The 15,107-nt window shown below is 51.8% G+C and overlaps 1 protein-coding gene across 1 annotated transcript; it reads right to left on the bottom strand.

Moving 5' to 3' along the window:
• Positions 1 to 69: 69 nt before the first annotated feature.
• Positions 70 to 14,601, bottom strand: Pdk2 (pyruvate dehydrogenase kinase 2). Its single transcript, XM_090350967.1, has 11 exons — positions 14,324 to 14,601; positions 12,581 to 12,722; positions 5,762 to 5,833; positions 4,989 to 5,173; positions 3,808 to 3,897; positions 3,586 to 3,663; positions 2,820 to 2,896; positions 2,637 to 2,735; positions 2,408 to 2,515; positions 1,790 to 1,903; positions 70 to 1,218 (listed from the first exon to the last, which is right to left on the bottom strand). The coding sequence occupies exons 1-11, from the start codon at positions 14,439 to 14,441 to the stop codon at positions 1,078 to 1,080; spliced, it is 1,224 nt and encodes a 407-aa protein (XP_090207093.1). The 5' UTR covers positions 14,442 to 14,601; the 3' UTR covers positions 70 to 1,077.
• Positions 14,602 to 15,107: the final 506 nt, after the last annotated feature.

Genomic DNA, 15,107 nt, shown 5'->3' with positions numbered 1-15,107 from the left:
GGGTACTTCAGAGTGTGTGTGTGTGTGTGTGTGTGTGTTCCCTCCCCCAGCAATACAGCCAGGCCTCAGTTCTCATTCCATCTCCTCTTTACTGTGAATGTCACTATCACAGCCACTGGGAGGAACACACGACTTTAACCCCCTGTGTGCTGAGGGGAAGGATGGGCAATCAAGGTTTTTAAAAAAATGGCTATGTACAGACAGTCCCAGAAAGAAAGTTACCCAAGTGCGTGTTGAGCATGGTGGGGTTGGCATTTAGAGCTCAGGCAGGACTGGGTGCATGTCCAGTGCGCAGGTGGGGGTGTGCCTGAGAGGACATGCTGGGGAAGGGCTTGAGAGGCTACACAAACATTGCCAAGGTCATCTGAGGGTCCTTGGCTGGAGCAGGAAACATCTGGTTCTTCCTTGGTTCCTCTCTTTCGAGTGGGACTTGGGTGGGAACCATTCCCTAACACACACACACACACACACACACACACACACACACACACACACACACACACACACACACACACACACACACACACACACACACACCCCTCTCAACCCTAATGCCCGGAGTAGAGGGGGAGGCTGCAGAACCAGGCCCCCAACCAGGGGATGCACTCCTGTCCCACCAACTCCAAAGGCATCTGAACCTTCCTAACACTGACGAAGGACCTGGGCCAGTATGCCTGTAAGGGATGGGGCAGAAGGCAAGAGGGACGGCTGCTTGGAGGGCCAGGACTGTGCAGGCAGTGAGGAAGACCGGGACTCCTGGCAGAGAAGTAACAATACTAGTCTGAGAGGACTGTCCCGGGGAAGGGTCTCTGGGCCCTCTCTAGGGTATAGCTATCTGCAGCTCACAGGTACTACCACAGAGACACGGCCCTCGGGAGATTGCCTAGGTGTCTTCCTGGAGACAGATTGGCACTTAGGGACCACTGCAGACTGTTCACCTCGATTTCCACACAGAGCTGATGATGATCAGGGAGAACCACCCCTGGTCTATACACCCCTGGGGGATGGGGTGGGTCACGGTCGTGACTAGACCCAGAGATGGCAGTTGTCCTCTTAGGTATGGGGGAGATACGGCCCCTAGCTGACTCGGTAGGTGGACGTGTTCTTGGGCTCTGTGCTGGGCACACACCAGTCGCCAGCCTCCTGGATGGTCTGGTAGTGACGCCAGGCAGACTTGTTGTAGACAGGCAGACGTTCCACTGAGTCTGTGGACAAGGCCTGAAGAGTGCTGTGGTCAGTCCCCCCACTTCCTGTGCCTTGCCCACTCCTCAGCAGACCAGCCTTTCTCAGATGGGGTGGGCTGGTCTCCCCCTCATATCCTACCCCAGTAAGTAGATGAGCTTACCCACTTCATGCTGGCTCAGTCACTAACTCAGGCCTGGAAAGGCCTAGGAAAGGATCTGACTCTTCTTGTCCTGCTTCTGCCCATCTAGAAAGCTGTTCTCTCAAAAGGGGAAGGAGGAAGGTAGGGGGAAGAGGCTGGGCTGTGACTTCAACAGGGTCACCGCATGGGTCCTTGGTCTTACTCTCCCAGCTGAGTGACAAGACCTCACCATGCCCTTTCCATCCAGGTCTAACAGGCCCATAGTCCCCCAAAGAAGGGTCTCAATCATGGATCATGGATCCCTGCAATTCCCTAGCACAGTGTGTATGTCAGGGCTGGGGTTTCACTGGTCAGGGAGCTATAGCTTTGCTCTGATGCTGGAGTCAGGAGAGGATGGAGGGATGGCCAGAAACCTATCAGCAGCAGATCCCATCTCCAGCTGGCTCTGTGGGCAGAGCCCCTCACCTTAAGATAGATGACAGCATCTGTCCCAAAGCCCTCCATGGAGAAGAGCTGCAGGTCTCCTTGGAAGTACTTGGCATAGAGGCGGGAAATGGGGAGCCCGTATCCAAAGCCAGCCTGTAGGGGGGGAAAGAGGTAGGGTGACAAAGGGATAGGAGTGCAAAACCAATCAGGTGAGCAGAGAGTGCTGAAAAGGGCATGCATGGGGCTGGGAAGCTAGGGTAGAAGGGGAAGACAGACAATGCAGGTAAACATGGAGGCAAGGAGAGCTCTGCTCTGGTGGACATGAAGGAGACCTGGGGTCACGGGCTCTTCTGAGTCTCAAACCCTCCAAACCTGGCCCTGCCTACCTACTGAGGGGGCAAGGCAAGCAGACAGGGCGGTGGGTGTTGGCACAAAAAGAAGGGGAAAACAAAAAGAAGAGGGAGGGACTCAGGGAAAGTGACAGCAAGGCACACAGATGGCTGGCAGGCAGGGGGTCATGTACCAAGAGGGGAGAAATAAAGACCTGGAGGCCCAGTTCAGGAGAGGGGACTGTTAGCACACAGTTGTATAAGGAGCAGTTTGCTTGGGGATAGGAAAGGGGCAGTGTGTGGGGAGGACTGGATGAAGCTGCCTCACCAGTGGGGTGCCCCCAGTGCCGGGCTGGGGGGTGGGTGCTGTGGAGTACATGTAACTGAAGAGTCGCTCAATCTTCCTCAAGGGGACACCCCCACCTCGGTCACTCATCTGGAGGAAAGGAGACACACTGGGAACCCTCAGGGCTTAGTTTTCCACCCTCCCCCCCAAGTTTGACACCTCCCAATCTTCCCATGGGGTTCCCCACTGACAAAGCCAAAGGGCCACATACTTTGATAGACAGATCTTCCTCACCCAAGGCCACCATAATCTTGATAGGGGGGAGAGTGAGGCTGGACTCGTGGCTTTCTACTGTGGCCCGCATGGCATTCTGGGAAGGGAATGAGGGACAAGCTGACTGACAGGCAAGCTCTAATGGTGCCCCCCCCACAAAGGGCCCGCCTTCTCTCCTCACCTTGAAGAGTTCAAAGAGCATATGGTAGAGGTGGGAGGGAACGTAGACCATGTGAATGGGCTGGGTGCTATTGGCAGCTGTGAGAGTCAAGGCCAAGATCAGAAATTGTTGGCAGGTCATCTTCTATAACCTTATTCAGATGGAGACCCTGTAGTCCCCCGCCCCCCGCCACTTCTTCTATTAGGAATGGACACCTCTCTCTATAGCTTTAACTGCCCCTGAGCTTGGGCAGCTAGGGAACGATGGAAGCCATGTGTTCAGTCTTGGCGCAGCTAGAACCAAGGCCTGGAGGGAGGGGCACCAGCTCTGAAGCTAGCCACCCCCAAACCACTAAACCACTAATTTAGTTTAGGGGATGCAGCCAAACTGATATCCTACTGATATCTCCTCCTGGTCTTGGTCTTATTACTACTACATTTTCCTTCCTGCCACCATGATTTGAAATTATTTTGTGTATTTATTTGTTCATTAGTGAAACGCTCCATTCCCCCAATAGCTCAGAACCAAGAATGTAAGCCCAGTGAAAACAAGGATCTTGCCAGTCTTGTTTACGTATTTACCAAATGCTTCATGGCTACAGAATGAGTAAAAATACAGTAGGGTCTCCTAGATGGCGGTCCATGATCTGACTCCTACTTCACCTGTTCTCCCATGTCCCCAACCCTCCCCTGAGGTGTGCACATGTGTACATGCATGCACATGCACATGCACACACACACACACACACACACACACACACACACACACACACACATCACTTGCTCACCGTTGATTTCCTGGATCTCCAGGTCAGGTGAGGCCATGTAATACTTGTCACACAGGAGCTTGGCCATGTCATAGGCATCTAGGAAGGATGGGGCTATTCAGACCTCACTAAGCAGGCAGGCCTATTGGCACTAATATTGGCTCTCATCAACACTAAGCCCTGGGGGACACTGCCCCATCCACTGGGAAATGGCCAAGTAAGTTCACAGGCCTCTAGGCTCACCTTTCACCACTTCAGACACGTTGCAATTGGGGTCGATGCTGCCAATGTGTTTGGGGTGGGCAGGGTTGGTGCTACCATCGAAGATGAGGGCTGTGGACAGAAGGAAAGGCTGCTAGCCAGGTCACATTCTCTTTTCCCCTCCATCTCTAAGCCTCTATAGACTCAAATCCTAAAATGCCTCCTGTCTTGCCTTCTGTCCCTGGTTTAGGCCTCTGAGGCTTTTGACTGAGGGTCATGGTTCAAAGCTAGCCCAGTCAAAAAAGTCTGTGAGACTCTACCTCCAAAAAAAAAAAAAAAAAAACCCACCAGAAAACTGGAAGTGAAGCTGTGGTAAGTGGTAAAGTACTAGCCTTGAGCAAAAATTGCTTAGGGGCAACGCCCAGGCCCTGAGTTCAAGCCCCATTACCAACAACAACAACAAAGAAGTAAAGAAATAAAGAAAAGCAAAATTCTCACAAAGCCAGCCCAGGCACTAAAGACCCTGAGACTCTTATTTCCAATTAACCACTAAAAAAATGGAAATGGTGCTGTGGCTCAAGGGGTAGGGTGATAGCCTTGAGCTCAAGAGCTCAGGGACAGCGCGCAGGCCCAGAGTTCAAGCCCCACAACCAGCCAAAAAAAACCCCCAAAAAACCCCCAAAACCTTTTCTGCTTAAATTGTCTTTGAATCATGATCCTCAGATCTCAGCCACCTCAGTAGCTTGGATTACAAGGGTAAGCCATCAGTGCCTGGCACATTCTTAGCTTTGGTATAACATTGTAAGATAATTTTCACCACCTTGCTTTTGGAACGATTCAAACATAAGGAACTCATTTCATGTGTAACATTTATGATCTGTTAACATTCACAGTAAATCCTCCAGGAAAAACAAAAAAAGGATTTGTAAGCAACAGTTCTTAAATATAATGAGAGTTGTTTTTTTTTTTTTAAAAAAAACACTAAAATAAAGATGTGACATTTGACATTTTGCAAACATTTAAAACAATACATTTCAATGGTACAACTTTCTTTTTGGAACCAGTAACTTTCTTAGCTCCTGACCGGTGCCTTAGGCTCCTGAACACTGTGGCTGAAGAGGCCGGCTGTCCTGCCCTGGGGTGGGGGGGTAGAGGGGAGTTGCCCCTTCCAGGCTGCCCACACCCATGCCCCAGAGCCTCTCCCCCACATCCCACAAGCTCACTGTGCTGGTTGATGAGCATGCGAATGGAGATGCGGCTGAGGTAGAAGCGGTCCAGGAAGTACTGGATGTTCTGGTTGGAGACAGGGTCGTCGCCATAGGTGTCCTTGTACTCTAGCACGCCTTGCGCCATTGTGGGTACCACATCGTTGTGCCGGTTGCGGATGGTGACCAGAGCTTCGGTGAACCTGTGGGGAGGGCCGACGTTTGCTCCTCTACCATGAGAACCTCCACTTCTGACCACCTCTCTCTCTCCAGAGCCACTGACAGGCAACGCCCCCTACTCCTAGATGGAGTTCCGGTCCTCTGAAGGGAAGAGGTCTCCTAGGGACGAGCCTGGACTCCTCCTGTACGCTCAGATACTAAGTCTCTCACCATTCAGGACCCCTGGAAACAGCCCATCCTCATGCTCTAAACGGGAACCCCAGAAGGTAGGTGGGGTTTTTTTTGTTTGTTTGCTTGCTTTTTTGTGACACTTTTGGGGCTTGAACTCAGGGCCTGAGCGTCATCTCTGGGCTTTTATGTTCAAGCCTAGCACTCTACCACTTAGCCACAGCTCCATTTCCAGCTTTTGTGTGGTTAACTGGAGATCATAGACTTTCCTGCCCAGGCTGAATTTGAACCATGATCCTCATATCTCAGCCTCTAGAGTAGCTAGAATTACAGGCATGAACCGCCAGGAATGCCTATACTTCTACTTAGTTGGTATTCAGACTCCTGGGTCTGTGACCCCAGATGCCCCTGACTTCTGGTCACCCACTGGGGAGTTCACTCACTGGTTCAGGGTGCGGTGGTCCTCAGGGTCCTTGTCCAGGAACTCCATGATGTCTAGTAGACTCTGGACGTACCTGTGCACAAGGGACAAGAGAGGCCACAGCCTCAGTTGGGGCTGGTCTCCTTCTACCGTGTGACAACAGTGCTGGATCTGCTGACAACCTGTGGCGCATGGGCCATCTGCACATGTTTCCCTGACAACCCAGTGAGTTATGCATGACAACCTCTAATTCTCTGGCTTCCTTGTAAAGCCTCCGCTTTGGAATCTTAGAATAGTAGTTTCAGTGGGGGCCTGGAGATCTCATGGAGACCATCCGTGAGGTCTTGCAGATCAGGAAACTGAGGCCCAGAGTGGACAGAGGAAAATGGACCAAGGGCTTGCAGCAAGAAAGGGTGCAGACATCTCCAAGCACCTTCCCAGACAGCTCCTAACACTTCTCCTACAGGCAGCTGGTGATTCAGTGAGCAAAGCTGGCAGACAAGCTCACAGAGGACTTTTCCCAGAACAACTGGGGCTGGGGTGGCCAAGGCTTAGAAATTACTCAGGGCCTGAGTTCTGTTCCTGAGGTTTTATATTCAAGGCACAAAGGTGCTCATGTGCTCTACCACGTGAATCACAGGTTCACTTCTGACTTTTTGATGGTTCATTGGAGATGAGTCTCACTTTTCTGCCTGGGCTGGCTTTGAACTATGATCCTCAGATCTTACCTTCCTGAGTAGTTAGAAGTATAAGTGTGAGCCACCAGTGTCTGGCAGCGAACTGAATTTTATAATGGAGCGAAGACACAGCCAACTCTGTCCTTGAGAGGGACTGGGCCTGCTCAGTTGTCTCCTTTTCTGGGTAAGTCACCAGCTCAGTGAGGGCAGGCAACATGCCAGGCACACAGTAAGCAGCTGGGATTCAAGCCCTGATATTTCTGACTCCAAGTCACACCATGAAGCCAACTGCATGACTATCTCCACTGGTCCTAATAGTGATCTGCCCCACGGAACAACAGCACCTCCCTGCTCTGCTCTGGGTTAATGCTCCCAGAGTCACCTCCCGTCACCTATGAAGTGGGCACTGCTTACTGGAAGGCCATTTCACAGATGATAACACAGCATGCAAACCTGGGGTTCTTTTGCCCAAGCCAAGGTATGTCCACATCCCTTGCCCCTAACTATGTCCAGAAGAGAACTTTTTCCTCGTTTTGTTCTTTTGGTGGTGGTGGTCATCATGAGGCTTGAACTCAGGTCCTGGGTACTGTTTGAGGTCTTTTGCTCAAGGCTAGCACTCTCTCACTTTAAATCACAGGGCCACTTCCAGTTTTCTGGTGGCTCACTAGAGATGAGAGTTTGATGGACTTTTCTGCCCAGGCTGGCTTGGAACTGTGATCCTCACATCTCAGCCTCCTGAGTAGCTAGGATTACAGGAGTGAACCATGGCACAGGGCATGCATGTGTGTGTGTGTGTGTGTGTGTGTGTGTGTAAGGCAGTCTTGGGGTTTGACCTTACTTAGGGCCTGGCACTGTCCCTTAGCTTTTTCACTCAAGGCTTGTGGTCTATCACTGGAGCCACACCTCCATGTCTTGCTTTTTGGAGAGAAGAGTCACAGAGACTTTGCTTGGGGTTGGCTTCAAACTTGGATCCCCAGATCTCAGCCTCCTGAATAGCTAAGATTACAAGCATGAGCCAACGAATCACTTGATTCATAGAGGAAGAGTGAAAATGCTGCCAGTGTGAATACTGGGTAGGGGGTGAAGAAAAAGGGGAGCAGCTACTTGGAAAGTGGGGCTGTGAGACTCCTCACAAGCCAGGGCAGGTGAGACTAGAAGGGGTCAAGCTAGGAGGTTGCCCTCCCCCCCACACACTGCGGGCAGTCAGCACTGTGGGGGTGGGGGGGCAGAGTCCCAGCACAAGGCAGAGTTGGTCAGTAAACCTTCAAGGGCAGTAATGAAGCCTGGTCACATGGACAGTGATACAGAGCAAGGGGCAGCAGGACGCACTCACAAGGGCAATGCCCCCAGATCAGGGAGGCATGGGGACTGTTCCCACAGGGGGCATAATCCTGGAACAGAGAGGAGAACATGAGGATTCCCAACAGGGCTGTTGGTCGTGGGCCTGCTCGGAGATTCACCTGGCATGCCACATTACTCTTGGCTAGACCTGGGTCCTCCAGAGAGAACCACAGGGGGACAGAGTCATGCAAGTTCCTGCCTGCCACCCTCTCAGGGCTAAAGAAATAAGCTGAGTCTGAAAGCAGGGGGCTGCTCCAAGCAGGGTTAGGCCCTGAGAAGGCTGGACATCTAAGTGATGACTTGGGCAGAGGGGGTAGTGAAGGCTGAAGGGGAAGGACAAGTGGAGGGGAAGGGGAGAAGGGAGGGAGGTGTGTGGGAGCAGGAAGGAGGGTGGAGGAGAGGGTAAGTGTGAACGTGAAGAGTAAGGGCCAGCCAACATGTGTGCTAGTGCCCACCATTCAGGGGGACAAGGATACCATTCAGGCCGTGGCTGGGGAGCCTGACTACTTGCACCAAAGAAGACGACAATGGCGTCCTGCAGCTGGAGCCCATCTGTAGAGATGGTGGCAGGAGCAGCAAGCTTGAGTTTGGTGACTGGCTGGGCTGCTAAGTTTCAAGTATAAAATGGGGTTCAAAACAGGAAGTGTACCAGGGAGTAGAGTGCAGATTAAAGGAGACTCAGAGAATGAATGCTCTGCTTCTGGGAGGCGGCCAGCCTGAGGGACTGGAAGATGGCCCGGCCTCCTGCGGAGTTGTGCTAATAACAAGGGCTGGCTATGGGGGGAGGGGAGGGGTGGTGATGCTCCATTGACAGAACTTGGGGTCCACACAGTTTGCTGACAGATGAAGGAGCCTGGTGAGAGGTGGACAGACATGCTATGCTAGCACCTCACCTTTTCTACAGCCCCACAAAGGCTCCAGTAGACCCTGGATTTGCTATCACTTGATATCTCTTTCCTTCCTTCCTTCCTTCTTCCCTTCCTCCCTCCCTCCCTTCCTTCCTTCATTTCTTCTTCCTTTTATATCAGTCCTGGGGCTTGAATGCCGGGTCTGAGTGCTGTCCTTGAGCTTCTTTCTTTTCAAAGATAGCACTCTACCACTTGAGCCACCACTCTACTTCTGGCTCTTTTGGTAGTTTGTTAGAGATAAAAGAGTTTCATGGATTTTCCTGCCTGAGCTGGCTTCTAACCTTGATTTTCCCATCTCAGCTTCCAGAGTAGCTAGGATTATAGGTGTGAGCTACGCACACAGGCTTACGTAACCCTAGATGCAACTGCAGCCCTCAGGCTGTCTTCCTCCCCTGAGGTTCCCAGCAATGCCAACTAACATTCTACCTCTGTAAGGGAGCCCTCCATTCCCATGGGGATCTCGGCCTGTTTCCAGGGCCCAGCCTGCTTCCTGTCTCATTCAAAATGCAACCTCCACATCCCACAGCCACGGCTCCACAACTCCCTAAGTGACCTCAGCCAAATTTCTCTGCCTCCCCAAATCCCAGTTTCTCAGCCAAGAAGTAGGGGTGATGTCCAAGCCAGTTTGTGAGGGCCCTGGTGAGAATGACACAGGTACTTGTGTAAAAGCACAATGCACCCTGACACACTGCAAGTGCTCAGGTGTGTTTCATCCTCCTCACACTCACTGCTTCATGGTCTCTAAAATCACCTCTGGCCTAGAGATGCTGCTGCTGAGACACATGGGACCAAGCTGAGGCTTAGAGATGCCAGGTTGTTCACCAGGGAGTACTGTCCAGTAAAACCCAGGTCAAAGCTTACAGCTGTACCACCTTCCAATCACCTCCAAAGTCCAGTGCCATTATTTTTTGTTTTTTTTGTTGGTCATGTGGCTTAAACTCAGAGAGAGCCTGGGTGCTGTCCCTGAGCTTTTTTTCACTCAAGACTACAACTTTGAGCCACAGCTCCATTTCCGGTTTTCTGGTGGTTAATTGTGGACAAGAGTCACATGGACTTTACTGCTTGGGCTGTCTTTGAACCGTGATCCTCAGATCTCAGCCTCCTGAATAGCTAGGATTTACAGACCTGAGCCACCAGCGCCTGCCTAAATGCCACTATCTTAAGTCTGTCCACTTACAATTATTTATCTGGTTTGAGTGCTAGGAATTCTTCATTTAAGATGAATGTCTGAGCATTACTTCCTACCTGAGAGGAGGCCACGTTGGCCCCAACCATATTAGCTACTAAACTGCTAGTAAATGTAGCTGAACAGAGCTCTTCTGATTGCAAAGGAGAGATTGGAAAACTCATTAGACTCAGGCTGATGGACCTCTTTCCAGGCCTGCTGCTTTGTGTGGTGTCCCTGCCCGCTGCCACCATCCTAACTAGTTAGTTATTTCTTCTAAAGAAGGAGGTCTGCACTCTCTTACAGACAATTGCCTTGTCCCCATCAAGAAGTCCTTCCTGCTCCCACTCTTCAGTCTCTCTTGCTCCTGTGGACACCCATTGCTTCTGGAAATACTCCCAGTAGGCTGTCTCTTAAGTCCATTGCTTGTCTTAGTAATCCCTTGAACCAGCTCTCTACTCTGAATCATCCACTGGGGAAGCGTCTACTCTTATCTAACTTATCTCCCTCCTGCTATTACTTGACATTACTTCCCAGCTTTGAGGGAAGAATAAAATAGAGCAAGGTCCCATATGTATCACTGATTTCTAGGCAGGGACTCTTCAGGGCCCCCAGGGAAGTCATGGGCCGTCCAGAGGCCCTTTGCCCTGCTCTGGCATCTCTGGCTGTTTTAGGAACACTATGTCCAGGAAAAGCCCCAGAAGCTATCTCATGGAGTCAGGGACCAGTTGGACAGGCAGCCAAGCCAGTCAGCTGGACAGAGTAAAGTGCTGGGAAGAACAGATGGCATCTTTTGTCACCTCCCCATACTCCCCAATCTGTGGTGGGATGTGCAGGTTAGCTCTGAGGTTCTGGGCCTTTTAGGGGTAGGGTACAGCAAGGGGTGACCTGGCTGAGCTACATGAGAATCAGACTCTGTTCTCTGTCCCCCCACCACGCCCTCATAGCTTCTATTTAGGGTTCGATCAACGCCCACCAAGTAAAGCTCTAACAAGCCTGCACAGCTCTTCTTCCCAGCTTGGAGTTACCTAGGTTCCTCTGTTAGTGTCCATTTTAACTCTCCCACAAATTCCTTGTCTTCTTTCTTTTTATTTTATTTTTTTGTCGGTCATGGGGCTTGGACTCTGGGCCTGGGTACTGTCCCTGAGCTCTTCAGCCAAGGTTACTGACCTACCCCTTGAGCCACAGCATCATTTCCAGTTTTCTAGTGGTTAATTGGAGATTAGAGGCTCTCGGTCTTTAGCGCCCAGGCTGGCTTTGAACCTTGATCCTCAGATCTCAGCCACTTAAGCAGCTAGGATTATAGGGTGTGAGCCACTGTGCCCAGTTTTATTTTACTTTTTTAAACATAAGGTTTCACTAAGTAATCTGGGTTGGTCTTGAACTTGCCATCCTCTTGTCTCTACTTTCCAAGTGCTGGGATTACAGCTGTGTACCATGACATCCAGCTCCTCACAACTTCAGATTCAACCAACTACACTTAGTTTGGTTATGAAGATAATCACAGACATTTTTCTTCTATGTTTTTACGCTTTCCAAGTATCAAAATAAACATGTTATACTTCTGCAAGGGGAGAGACACTCAGTATTATTTTTCAATAATACTTTCGGCTGGTCACTGTTGGCTCATGTCTATCGTCCTAGCCAGTCAGAAGGCTGAGATCTGAAGATTGTGGTGCAAAGCCAACCCAGGTAGGAACATTTGTGAGACTCTTATCTTCAATAAACCACTGAAATGCCAGAAGTAGAGCTGTGTCTCAAGTGTTAGACAATGTGAGCCTTGAGTTAAAAAAAAAAAAACAAAAAAAAAAACTCAACTCAGGGACAGTGCCCAGGCCCAGAGTTCAAGCTCCAGTATTTGTGCATGCATGTGAACACATACAAATGATAAAAAAAAAACACTTTGATTCTTCATTTAAATAAAACTAGCTCTTCAGCACTCTCTCCTCCCACTGTCTCCATTGCACTTTGTCAGTCCTGTCTTGGCAGGAATTTTATTTTCCTCTGAGATATTGTGGGCTCCTTGTGAGCAGCTGCTGCTGTTTTCTCAGATGCAGACTAGTGCTAGAGTCTAAGGTTTTCTCTGAGTTTCTGGGTCCAAAGGAAACCTCAGGCATTTCATGCTGTACTTCCTGAACCAGGAGCCATGAAAGCTCACAGATGAACAGTCAGTGGCATGCCCAGTGACAAGGCACGCCCGTGTTTATGCTTCATGTGACAAGCCATTGGCTATTGGCATCTAGTTACTCAGCCCAGCACAGAGCCCTACGTGAACAGGCTTCTTCCTGCCCCTGCGGCTACCGTTAATAAACTCTGGTCTTTGCCCTCAAAAGTGCTTTGGGAATGGACTAAGCTGGTGGACATTGTGTTTTCCAAAACAGTCAGAAAGCTAGCTTGGATGATATCATTTGTTCTAAGATTTGTTTCTTGTTTCTCGGTTTCCTCAGATATGACCCTGGGTAGATAAAATCTACCAGGGGATGGGGTTGCAGGGCCAGGTGGGTGGCTAGTATCGACACTAGCATGATTTAATTATGGCTGTGAAAATCATGACTTCCTGGGTTTCTAGAGAAAAGAGGATGGTGAGACCAGGACTCTCCCACAGATACAAAATGAGAGCCTGACTTCTGTCCCTGTTTGAGCCTAGAACTCCTATGTGACCTTAGGCAAGTCTCCAGCATCCCAGAGGCCTGCCTCCCTTCTGTCCCATGCCTGGAGTCACAGGTGAGGGTGTTGAAAGGGTGTCCTACCAGCTCTGTACCAGCTGCACTGAGGGTGTGCCCAGCACCCGGTCGGGAAGCAGGTTGATCTCTTTCATGATGTTGGCCAAGCGTACAGGCAGCTCCTGCCGGAGGAAGGTGAATGAGGTTTTCTCACAGGCATTGCTGGACCCTGGTGAGAGAGAAATGGATAAACCACAACTGCTCATGGGAACTGTAGCCCCTCCCAGGGTTGCACTGACCAAGAATTCAAGGGGTGAATGACCTTCCAGGTACATAGCAAAGTAGCTTTCTTAATCCTGTAAAATTTAAGCTTCTTCCATCCACTTCAGGATGACATTCCCTACTCACCTGTAGCTGAATTTCCATTTGTCTTAAATCATTATGGGCAGGGCCCATTTGGAGCTGCTATGGCCTAAGACACCTTACTTTTCTTCCCTCCCAGCACTCCCTCTGAGGGACTGATCTAGGGGGACAGAAACTCCTGGGAAATCGGTCCTTTGTACCTAGTGGATGGGAACGAGGCCTAGATGCTCACAGCCGCAGGTCCCATACCTCACCCAGGCTGGTGATGAAAAGTGGGTAGAGAAATGATGGCAACCTGAATGGAGGAAGGATGCCTGGGTTCTGGTGTAGGCTCTGCCTCTAACTCTGTTGTTCAGGGCATGTCACCTTGATGGTCTCAGTTTTCCTCACAGTACTAGTGGACAAAACTTTGAGGAGTCATTTGCATCTGTATCTAGGGAGCAGTATGGGCTGAACAACTGCTGGTGGGTAAGGAGGCTTTTCTTCATAGGTAAAGTCCAAGTGTCAAATAGGGCACATGGAGGGGTACATATCCTGGAAAACAGGTGTCCTGTCCTGTCGTGGCTGTCACTTCTCTGCCCATTTCCCATCAGTGACAAAGTTGTAATCTAAGCCAATGTTACCTCCCCAACTCTTGAGACCTGGACCTACTCCCAGTCCCTAGCTGGCCTGGAGGAAACCCCATGTAGAGAGACTGAGCCCCTATCACTGTGTTTATCAGTCACCATGGCCTCCCTCCTGCTCCAGAACGAACCACACTTAGAACTACAGTTAGTGGGAGATCCTGACCCAGAAACCCATGGGCAGCCAAGGGAGGGTGCAAGTGGCCTGACTATCTCATGGTAACTTGGTTCTCTGCCCAGCCCGGGACAGGCTGCCAGGCTAGAATGGATTTGATCTTCAAATGTCCTTGCCCACTACTGGGGCAGCTGCAGTGACTGAAGGTACACTAACTAGTGTGTGTGTGTGTGGGGGGGGGACTTCTTGTTTAAGTCTGAAAGAGTGCCCCTTGCCTAGATGTTGGGAGATTTCTCTGCTGCTCTGACCCTTCGTGCACAGCCCAGGTCTCCTTCCAGATGGCTGTAACTGTAACCAGCCTTGTCACTCACTCTGGTCGGTGCCTATTTCCTCTCTCTCTCTCCCACCCTTGGCGACAGGACAACCCCCACGTTCAGGCCATTGATGGATCCAGACTCCCTCTATGACCTACCATGCAACCCCGACCCCTTTACTGTCAAAGCCCAGGGAGGGGGGATCCTTGGCCCGCCCCTCCTCAGCTAACCGTGTGGAGGCAGTGTCTCCTGCCGGGGTCCACTTAACTCTTTAAGCACGGGGCCCAGTCGGCTTCACCGTTAACCCCTTCCTGATCGTACCCAGATACTCGAGGCCCCTCGTCTCCTCGGCGTTAACCCCTCATCGCCGGGACCCCCCTCTTCCGTGCCCCGAGGCCCCTCGCCCCCTCCGTACCGAAGTCCAGGAACTGCTTCATGGACAGCGGGGACGGGGAGAACTTGCTGAAGTGCTCGATGTACTTGGGCGCCCCTGCCAGGGACGCGTTCTTCAGCAGCGCCCGGACCCAGCGCATGGTGGCGGCGGCGGCGGCGGCCGCGACGGCGACGCCTGCGGTCGGGGCTCGGATCGGGCTGCGGAACCCCCCGGTCCCCGGGTCCCCCCCGCTCCGAGCAAGCGGCACAGGCGCTCTGCTCGGTCCCGTCCGGCCCAAACGCGGGGGTTCGGTCACCACCTCCCTCCTCCTGCCCCGGCGGCGCCTCTCAACGCTCAGCCAATCGGCTCGTCGCGCAGCCCCCACGTCTCCAATGGCTGCGCACAAACAACTCTGGGAGGACCAATAGGCTTGCGCCTCGGCACGTGGCTTCCCTCTCGGCCCGCCCCCTTAACCCAGTCCGTGCCGGAGGCGGCGGCCTGTTGTTTTCCGAAGCCCGGAGCACGCCCCGCCCCCGTGCGCCCAGTCCCCGCCCCGGCCGGGTGGACGACGACGGAGCCCCGAGTTAACACCTTGCTCCCCGGAGGCGCGCGCCTAGTCCTCCTCCGCCTGCACACCTGGCGGGGCCATCGCGACTGACCCAGACTGAGGTTCCCAAAGCTAGGGTACAAGCCCAGCAATCCAGGACTCATCTGTCCTCTATACTTGCAACCCGATGATTGCCGTGACTAGCTAATAGCTCCGGAATAGGTGGCGCCCTGCTTTTACCCGTAAAAACAAAACAACCACAAAACGCCCAGGGCTGAT

This window comes from Megascapheus bottae, chromosome 17 (genome assembly GCF_031878675.1).
Source record: "Megascapheus bottae isolate mThoBot1 chromosome 17, mThoBot2.hap1, whole genome shotgun sequence".
Lineage (NCBI taxonomy): Eukaryota > Metazoa > Chordata > Mammalia > Rodentia > Geomyidae > Megascapheus > Megascapheus bottae.
Note: the sequence above shows the minus strand (reverse complement) of the source record. Positions and strands in the feature narration are given on the sequence as shown.